Raw genomic sequence first — 10,802 nt, forward strand, 5'->3', positions numbered from 1 at the left:
CCAAAAGAGCAGAAAACTGGAAGGTTCAAAGGAAGGTTTTTGTCTAATACAAGATGAAAACTCAAGTTTAAAGACCATTTTCTGCTTTGCAAATGAACTATGTAAGTACTACCTACTTAATCTTTAGAACTTTAGGCAGGAAAGCTGTTATACAACTCCTTCTTTCCTTGTAAATTACACTATGTAGAATGAAACGACAAAAGAAAAAAATGTTAATTTTAAAAGAATATGTTTTCTCCCTGTTGAGATGGTAAGAACTTAATCCTGCTATGGCTCTACTCTTCTGCATTATAGGAGGTCTTTGGTATACTCTTCATAAAGGCCTTAAACTTCATCCTGTGGTCCATTCACAGATGGTAAAAACCTCATCTCTCTCATTTTAAGACACAAAGCAATGGTTAAAAACTTCTCTTTGAATATAAAATAGTGCAATCATTTTGGAAAAATTCTGGCAGTTCCATGAAAGGTTAAACACAGTTACCATATGACCGAGCAATTCCATTCCTAGGTGTATGCCCAAGAGAAACAAAAACATATGTCTACACAATAACTTGTACACAAATGCACTATTTATCAGAGTCAAAAAGTGGGGAAAAGCCAAATGTCTATCAAGTGAATGGATAAATAAAACAGCATATCCGTAAATAAAAAGAAATGGAAGTACTGATACATGCTATAACACTGATGAATCTTGAAAACATTATACTAAGTGAAAAAAGCCAGTCGCAAAATGCCACATTATATTACTCTATTTAAATGAAACATCCAGAATAGGAAAATCCTTGAAGAAAGTAAGTTACTGGTTGCCTAGGGCTAGAGGAATTGGAGGGAAATGGAAAGTGACTGATAACAGGTAAGGGGTTTATTTTTGGCATAAGTAAAATATTCTAAAATTGATTGTAGTCATGGTCTGCAAATATACTAAAAAGTACTGAATCATACACTTTAAAGTGGTGAATTATATTCAAATTATATCTTGATAAACATGTTATCCTCTCTCACTAGAGTGACCAGTTAGCTCCTTTCCATATTCACAGACTCAGAACTAGAGACTTTGGATAGCTTTAGACCTGTCTCATTTTAGACTTGTAAAAATTGAGCCTTAATACAATTCATGTGATTTGTCCAAGGTGATAGAATCAGGATCAGAAATCAGAGCTTTCTTAAATTCAACACCCACATTCTCTTCCACTTCACCAACTCTGAATCAACTTCCATTTCTTTCTACTCAGCTCCCTTTATTGCTTCACTATACCTCTTCTCCCCTGACACTGTTCATGTCAACTAAGTGATTTTTTTTTTAGTCCAACATTCATGTACTCTTAAGTTCTGCTTTCTGTATCTAAAATTTTCTTTTTCTATTCTGTCAAGCTAATATTCTCTAACTCTCATCTTTCACAAACTCTTTTAATTATAAGCTTCTGCTAAAGGTTTCTTTCTTAAGAACAAACTACACTGTATCAAATATACTGCAGCATAAAATACACTACCAGGTAAAACTCACAGTGGTTTACTGGTTAACAGTTAAATGCCAAGAGTTCAATTAAATGCTATATGTAATCTCAAAATATATATATCACAGGATAAAAAGATGTTTCATAGCTGACAAATGTGCTCTTTATACTGTGTACCATTCATTTCATACCTTGAAGTAGTCATCTTGAGTAACAACAGAGTTTCTCAGTCTGTTCTCTGGATTAAACAGACAAGATACAACTGTCTGTATGCTTCGGTCCACAGATTTCTGAAATACAGAAGTTTTCAGTCTAAAGTCTACTCCTTTTACTCAGTGTTAGCAAACTTTTAAAATAAAGTTTAATGAATATATGTTATTAATTTCTAAATAATTCTTATGGAATTCAAGATTCTTACCATATGTCACTTAGTAAGTTTTCTACCAAAGTCAATAAATATTTTAGAAACTTGGTGACAGAGTACTGGTTTAAAAAGCTCAATTTAGTAAAACCCTAAGATATTGCTTAAGGCTCTTTAATTCTTCCTGTTAGATAAGAAACGGTGAACTTCAACATTCAAGGAAAAATATCCAGGGTAAACCTGGTAATTATACTGTAAGCCATTTTAATATTTTTTAAATTTTAAGTCATATACTAAATCATAGAACTTTTTCACCCTATATTTCAGTAGTTCTCCACCTTTATTTCCCACCGAGAAACCCACGGACGAAGTTCACAGACTATAATGAAAATCCCTTAAAGTTAACCACATTCCCACCCATTAGATAAAACATGTAATTCAAGAATGAGGGCAGTCATTATAGGAATCTGTTCTAATGATAAAAAAAGAAACAACCCTTGTCTACTTCAACATTTCAATTATTACTAGTGACTCTACCATTCTTAAAAGCTATAATATATAATGTGATGGAGAGAATACCGTAAGTAATTATATGTTATTATTTAGCTAAATGTTTAAACTAGTAAAAGACAACGTAGATAAAGTTCATACTAATCCCTCTTCTGAAGAATAGGAGTCTTGAGGAAACCTGCCTGTTGCATTCTGCCAAATCATGTTAATATTTATCAACGCATGGTTAAAAAATAAAAATGGAACAAAGTACTACTGAATCAGAAATTATATGTGTACACTGAAAGTTTAGGGATGCCTGAAATTTTATCAACTTTAACATAAACTGATGAATTATCAGTCAATTACTCAAGCTCTTTTATTTATGGCTTCCATATTTAAATTTGGGCAAAAGTACTTGCTTCTCAAGGGGATATTAAAACTTAAAAGTAAATATGAAAATGTAAATAAACGAAATCAAATGTTTGCCTTTTGTGGGCCATTTCCAGAGGATGGAGTAGCTTCATGAACTGAGCATTCACTTTGCAAAACTTCAGCTCCTGAATCAACTTCATTACAGTGGTAGTTAACAGTTGTATAAGCCTATGTTTAAAACAATAAAAGTGTAATTACAGAGATGTACACCAGATACATTTCTAAACAATCTATTCTTCAAAATGGTGAGCTAATATTGAAAGTTTAAATGTGGGTCGTGTTGAAGACGTTCAATTACATTAGCACAGCAACTTTATTTTAAACTGAATAGCTGAAATCAGTAAGGCAGTCTTTTATTCTGAAATGTTTCTTAAGCTTCAACATAATCAGAATTAGAAGGGCTCTAAGAAAAAGAAACTTCAAAATGTAGTAAAGGAGAATTTCCCAGTGCCTGAGAATTTTAACTCATGTTATAGTCTTCAGATATCCAATCCTGATGAAAGACAGAAGGTAACAAAGGCTCAGGTGTTTTAGAGGTAGCACTCTTTTGTTTTAAAACTTCTTCTTACATAACAGTTTTGCAGCAAAACATTACTTTGCTTCTCTTGAATGGATTTTTTAGGTAGAAAACTAGGAGCAGATTCAATGCTAATTCTAAATCTATAAAATTAGCATTAACATAGGTTTTAATACTACCTTTCTGGGATTATATATCCTATCAACAAAGTAACTGAGCACCTGTTGTATGCAGAGCAGCCATTGTTTAACCACACAAAAACTACCTGAGAAACAAAAATGCAGTTTCTCCTGTGGGAATATATACTTGAGTTGAAAAGAAATTAATAAAACAAAACACATAACATAAAATATTCCTAGGCATACATGATATGGCAAACGGTCAAGAAATATATAATATATAATAGTTAAAAACAGTGCAGCTCAGGAATAATCAATAATATTGTAATAACTATGCATAGTGCCAGGTGGGTACTAGACTAATGGGGAGATCACTTCATACATTATATAAATGTCTTAACTACTATGCTGTACACCTGAAAATAAACTGCATGACAATCATATTGAGTGTCAACTGTAATTTAAAATAAATTTTTTAAAAAAACTTTAAAATAAAGAACCAGAACTATACATTTGGCTAATTCACCTTACCGGAGGTATAACATAACTCCTTTGTTCTCCAGCAGGCCACTGTGGTGGCATCTTAAAGAAAATAAATAATTATTTTAATATTCCTACACATTTTCACTAATATATAAGATAGACAATGTTCAGGTATTTGTCATGATAGCTCCTTGAACTTATTATAATGAAACAAAATGGAAGAAATACTTTATGCTTCTAATATCTGAGAATTTTGTTATTATTTTCCTATATAAACCCCACCTTTCTCTCAATTTTCTGGAGTTAGCTTTCAGGAAAACTCAAAGACAGTACTTCTTTGAATTTATTACCAAAGATATGGTCATGTGGTCACAGATAGATATGGTCATATCTACGGGCAGAAATTCAGAGAAGTACTATCTATATAGTAGCCAATTAAAATAAACACTACCAAATATAATTAAAATTTAATATTCTAAGAATTGAGTAATCACTTTATTTCAATCTACTCCCCTAGAAAATTTTATAAAAGTTGGCCTGGGTGTTTCAGCTATTTAACAGCAAAGATGGAAGGATACATGTTGAAATATAGAAGGGGATACCAAATACTGAAGACAGTATAAGAGAAAACTTGCTAAGTACATTACTATCAAAATATCATTCCTTTACTTCTAAGAATACAGAGGCCTTAATTCAAAGTTTTTTCCTTAAATTTTAGACATACTCAACTAGCTTAAATGATACACTGTTGGGGAAATTTTTATAAATAAAGGCCTCAATAAAACTCCAAAGTAAATCATTTTGTTCCCTCTTAAATTACCTGATAATTATACACAGGCAGCTGATATCCAGTGATGACCTGAACTGGTGAACTTGGATAAGGAGGATATGTCTGAAAATAAAGTTTACAGAAAGAATGGGTTAACAAGGTAAATTTTTAAAAATTAGAAATATTACTATTCCCAACATAAAATATGAAAATAAATCTTAATTATTTTTCTATTTACAACTCAGGATTTTGAGAGACTGGCTTCATATTCTGTCGAATGTTAGCCTTTTGGGTGATGAGGAGGAAGAGATAAATGAGGGAAGTAATTGATTTTGCCACCCTAAGTTTATCTTATTCGTGTATTTATCCCCACCCAGAATTTTTTTATGCTCTGTTAGGATAGATTTCCATGTGGAAGTTAAACGTCTTCTTTTTCTTCATAAAAATGCTTTAAAATAGTTTTAAAATTTCTTCGACAATATTATAGGGTAATGTATAGTCAATGTGTAGTCCTCCTACAGACTTTATGGCTCTTTCTGCATTTTACTTTTACAAGTTATGGGCAGTATATAACCCAAGACTGGAAAAAATACAGTAAAATGTATTACATCTTTTAATAAATATTTATTGATTAAAAACATCTAGGTAGTAGTATACATGAATATACTCAGGAAAGGTAATAACTCACAATAAGTGTTAGGAACAAGTAGGGTTTTTCTTCTAGCCATGTTTAGGGCAAGAAAAATAGGTAAAGATATACCCTACACTTCAGGTAAATGGAAAATGTAAACAAAGGAAAGATACTGCAGCACTTTTTTATTATATTTTTCCTTGCAAATAAAATGTTTTAAATTGAAGAAAGTAAAATGAATTAAGAAAATAAACTTTATTTATCACCAATAAGATAGTAAATGTTCCAAATACTACTTCAAATACTAAAGTAACCAGAACCAGAAAAATTATATGCCAGACTCATACAGTTTATAAATAGAGTTAAGTCAGCAGAAATCTATCCTAGAATCAGAATACATCCAGAGGTCAGCAATCTATACAGGGAGACACCTGGAAATTACTGTAAATGAAAAATAACTAGATAAATCGCTAACTTAAGAGAAGAAAAAAACCAGGCAGACACATGAGTAAAGCCACCTTCATATATTTTAGGAGTTACCATATGGGGGAAAAAGGGAAAAGATATGTTCTATGTGGCTACAGAGGTCAGTTCTAAGATAAAGACTTACAAGATACATAGAAACAGATTTTAGTTTAGAATAAGGAATAACAACACTAAGAATGACAGATTTAAAAAAAATAGATTTCCCATTACTAAAAGTGTTAAAAGAGGAACAGTATTATCACTTATGGAAATTGTGGATATAATTCCACAGAGGGTGAGTGAGACTGGCTTACTTTCAAGGTGCCCCATCTATAAGATCTCTAATGCTAACAACAACAACAACAACAACAACCAGGAATGCTGGTAATTCTTACCTGAACATACTGAGTTATAGGATTCATCATGGTTGGAGGCTGCATATAAGTTTCAGTGTTTGGATTACTCCAGACACTCTGAAACTGTGGTGGTGGAGGAGGATTAAAAACCAAAGGACGTGGCTGCACGTGATATGCACCTTTTTAAAGAATAAAAAGAATAAAAACCTATTTTTAGTTATCTGAAAAGGTATACCTGTATCAACAAGAAAATTTCCTTTATTTACTCACATAAATTTTGTTTCCTGATTGCAGGGCCCAGTTTCAGCTTTTTACCATGGAAATTTATCTGTGACTGAAATAAAACAGTAACAAAACTTATATCAATTCCCAAGTCTTTACTTCCAAGACCCTGGTAAACACGCCAAATCTTCTAAAATTCCTACTATCAGAGATCAGTGGTAAAAACTTACTAAATCAAAATTTATCAGCACCTTATTTACCCTTCAATACTCCCATCAAGTGTCCAGAGGTGTCATGGAATTTGATCAAAAATCTTTACCCTTTCTCTAGTTCATGAAGTTAGATGCTCAAAAATAAACAGGTTCCGACAAATTATATAAGATTAAGTTTGGATTTTTAAAAGAAGTATATATATTTCTATATTTCATACAAGACTGAGTATATATTCAGGACTCCAGCAATACTAAACATTGCATCCAAAGCTAATTAAGAGATTTTGCCATAAGATTACTTACTTCTACTATCTTCTGCACATCCACATCATTATAAAAGGAAACAAATCCATAGCTAGAAAGGCAGATAAATGAAGTATAAAATCACCACCATAACAGTACATGTTTTAAAACTTTTAATATTCTATGAAATAATTGACAAAAATAATGGTAAAGAATAAAGAACATACTGAGATAAATATTTTTAAGATGTACATGATAGAGCCTCTGTAAACACTGCTTTTTTCCCTTACAATTAAGGTAATGTGGGAACCTTATTAACAGAAAATTCCTATCTATGAAACTGAATTTATTATCTATGGCAAGATGGTTAAAATTTAAGATATTGTGAAATGTGCAAAGAAAAACTTATCTGATAAAACTGATTAATCCACTTATGTGAAATAAACGAAGCTGAGAAATATTTAAATACAAGTACTAGGAAAATGATTAAAAGAGCTGGCGGCAAACTTTTATCCTCTACATGAAAAGAATTAACAAAGCAACAAATTTCATTTACACAAATATAAGAATACCAGTTTTGAATTCTTCTCTGATACTCTACAAACACTGTAGTTCAGATATTTTTTAAAATTTATACTGAACATGTTTTACTTACCCTTTGGACACACCAGTTCGATCCGTGATTATCTTCACTTCTTTTACTGAACCATATCTAGCAAAGAAACTTCTAATTTCGGTTTCATCCATCTAGGAAGAAGAATTTAACTTCAAGAATAAAAATTCAGCATTCAAAATTTTCAATTATACTATAAAAGATTTGATGATGTGAAAGTATATTCCCCAAGTATCCCCAAACTACCTGTAGCTCTTGTCAAAGATATTTTTTATTTCTCATAGGTTAAACGTTAACTAATTCCAAACCTACATCAAGTACAAAAGACCTATCTATGTCTGCAATAAGGGCCAAAATTCCATTATTCACCAAATATTTTTTTAAATAAATAAAATAGGAATACAATACCCTAATGTCAATTCCACCAACAAAAACAGTGTTTGGCATGATTTTGCCTTCAGGTAAAACATAGCCTTGGCTGGTCGTAGCTGATGAGGACTGGGTGCTGGCCTCTCTGGAGATGGTTGAATTTGGAGTCTCAGAATTTGCAGCAGACTGTAATTTGAAAAGCAGATATTACCAATCAATCAATCAATAAATAAAGGCAAAAACCACACGTGATGTGAAACAATTTTTGCTTTCAAAGTATAAAAATTTTTCATATGAATTACTTTTATTGTAAATAAATCAACAATACAGCTTAGTTCAGGCTCAAGATGTAATCAGAGTAGATTATTAGCATGAAATTTTAACAAGAGTATAGTACTTTCTTAAACTGTGTAGCTCATTACCATCTCTTGTACAGTGCTATGGCAGAATACTGATTTTATATTGAGTTTGTGAAAATACTATGTGACCGATAAAAAAATTAGGAAGTTCAGGTTTGTAAAAAATAAAGTTATTAAAGCCACCCTGTTCTATGCCAATAACCACATTTTCATTTTATGAATATGAATAATTGATTAAAAAGCATGGTAAATCTTTTTAACAGATAAAAAAACAGCTGCGTCAAAAAGAAAACATCAGTTTTTAGCCATTTTTTTTTTTTTTGTCTCACCTTTCTATTCTCCAAAATTAACACGGATTTTGTAATTATAATACTCCCTGTGTTAGTATGCCTGCTTTACTTTACTTTGGAAGTAGATCATGAAAACATTTGCTCACACATCAGAGCTCTTGCTTTAAAAAAAAAAGAGGGGGGGAGCTTATTATCCTTTTCCCTAATGCTAGAGTATTCAAAGCATCTTTTGAAATAACATTTTTCTTCTTGAATTACACCAAATCAGTCCTACTGATAATTCTAATTTTCATTGTGGGATAATATATATAAATGATACCGTCTTTTTTTTTTTTTTTTTTTTAAGAAAGAGACCCACACATGAATCTCATTATTTTTCTGGATTCTGGTCAGAACTCTGTCTTTAGTCTTCCCACACAAAGGGTAATATAAATTTTTCTAAAGCAGAATTTACTGGTAATATGTATGTTGAAAAGGCAAGATAGCACAGTGAAACAAAAATTGATTTAGTCAGGACATGTAGGCTCATGTCCCTCACTAGGTTATAAGCCACTTACTTGGCAGCTGATTATCTTTGGAAAAAATTGCTTTGAGAATAAACTGAGATAACATCCGTGAATTCATTTTGTAAAGTGGTATGCCAATATAAGTTAGTGTCCTATTATTTGAATTTATTTTCAATAGGCTAAAAAATAAGTTTCTTTCCTGGTTTTACTATTTACTTACTTATTTTATAAATATTTTATTAACAACTAATTTGAGCTGAAACTTCAAGAAACTATGGCACACTTATTTGAAACTCATTTATAAAGTGCCTATTGATTATAAGCAGTAAGTACAAAAGACTGCGAGAAATAAAGCTATTGCACATCTGCTTATAAAGGAAAATAAGGATGAAAATGTCCATTTTTCAAAAAACAGCATAGTGATTTTTATAGAAATTAGTAACAATGAAAAAGTAGAGTTCCTATTTTGTTAGATGCTAAAAGTTACTGATAAATTTAAGATTCTACAAACTGCTATACTAATTATAGATGAAACAAAAATTGTCAAATCACCAACTTTGAGCATTTAGCTTTTCTCTATTAATTTGTGCTTATAATTGACATTTTGTGTTTCTATTTGAATACTTTCTAATTATTTCCTTTATAATACAATATTTCATGACAATAAAATAGGAAAGAGTAAAGATTTCTAAAGTTTTTCCACTATAAAACGTTAACATTTTACAATTTTATCTTTTTTCTCAATAGGACTATATTACAGAAGCCACATATCTTGAACTATTGAGAACTTGACTAGATTTCCCTTCGCTAGAGACAATTTACCAATTCCTTTCAATTAGCTCATTGAAAATTACAAAACACAAATAAAACAGTGGTTCTGAAATTCCTGTAGATTTCTTTTCTTTGCAATTTCCCCTTCATTTGTGGATGGACTTTAAATACCCTTTTACTTAATAAACTATTGACAGTATTATCCATCTGTGAACCACAATAGATGTATTTTAATTTAGAGGTATAACATCAGGCTAGAAAACTGTGCCAGATTATAAGGGGTTATGATAATGTAGATTCTCAACAAGGAGAAATTTTGCTGGCCAAGGGCATTTTTGGTTGTTACAACTGAGGCGGTGTTCCCGTTATCTGGTCGATAAAAGCCCAGGATACAATAAACATCTATAATGCAATATCAGCCACCTACGACAAAGAATTATCTAGCCCAAAATCTGAATAGGGGCATGGTTGAGAAACCCTATGATCATGTTACCAGAACTGAAGAGGCAAGTTCTAATTCTCATATTCTATTTACAGAAGTAAAATGAATACTGGAGACAAATAATCAATAATTTAAGAAAAAGAGGAAAAAGCCATTAGATATTATAATAAGTTTCACTTGGAGTTGGGTTGTACAAATTTGGCTGGCTGCTTAATTGGGACATTAAATATAAAATTCATCAAATCATTTTACTACTGTCATAAGGCACTATAATGTCATAGTCTTCAACCAGCAGGTGGCGCTCAAAGCTAACAAAGTAAGCAAAGTACTCCATCTTAAGACTGAACTGCAAGGATTTTTAAACTCCTACTGTGTGTGTATTTATATATAATTATAATCTACATATACAACATCCATAACCAATAGACAAGCTTTAGTTATGTTTAAACTCTTGCCAAAAATACTCCACAAATGAATGCTTGGGCTAAAGCAAAAGTTTTGTGTTAAAGTATTAATCTTAACCATTGGTAGCATATAAAAAATGTTACATGTAAATTAAAAATAGTAATTATTTTTCTTAATAATACTTTTGAGTAGTTGGTGTGTTTTGAAATGAGTAATGCTGAGATATTAAATAGGGATGAACTTGGACCATCACATACGCAATTCTTATCATTGCTATTTACAATATATTTC

At 31.2% G+C, this 10,802-nt stretch overlaps 1 protein-coding gene across 1 annotated transcript in view; it reads right to left on the reverse strand.

Moving 5' to 3' along the window:
* DAZL (deleted in azoospermia like) overlaps positions 1-10,802 on the reverse strand; it is an 18,667-nt gene that overhangs the window by 3,169 nt on the left and 4,696 nt on the right. Inside the window, exons 4-12 of the mRNA XM_011354849.1 lie at positions 7,778-7,924; positions 7,412-7,503; positions 6,817-6,868; positions 6,350-6,413; positions 6,119-6,258; positions 4,679-4,750; positions 3,907-3,957; positions 2,794-2,907; positions 1,646-1,744 (exon numbers count right to left, since the gene is read on the reverse strand). Of these exons, the coding sequence (XP_011353151.1) occupies positions 1,646-1,744; positions 2,794-2,907; positions 3,907-3,957; positions 4,679-4,750; positions 6,119-6,258; positions 6,350-6,413; positions 6,817-6,868; positions 7,412-7,503; positions 7,778-7,924 (831 nt within the window). The remainder of the gene's footprint in view (positions 1-1,645; positions 1,745-2,793; positions 2,908-3,906; positions 3,958-4,678; positions 4,751-6,118; positions 6,259-6,349; positions 6,414-6,816; positions 6,869-7,411; positions 7,504-7,777; positions 7,925-10,802) is intronic.

This window comes from Pteropus vampyrus, unplaced genomic scaffold (genome assembly GCF_000151845.1).
Source record: "Pteropus vampyrus isolate Shadow unplaced genomic scaffold, Pvam_2.0 Scaffold1, whole genome shotgun sequence".
Lineage (NCBI taxonomy): Eukaryota > Metazoa > Chordata > Mammalia > Chiroptera > Pteropodidae > Pteropus > Pteropus vampyrus.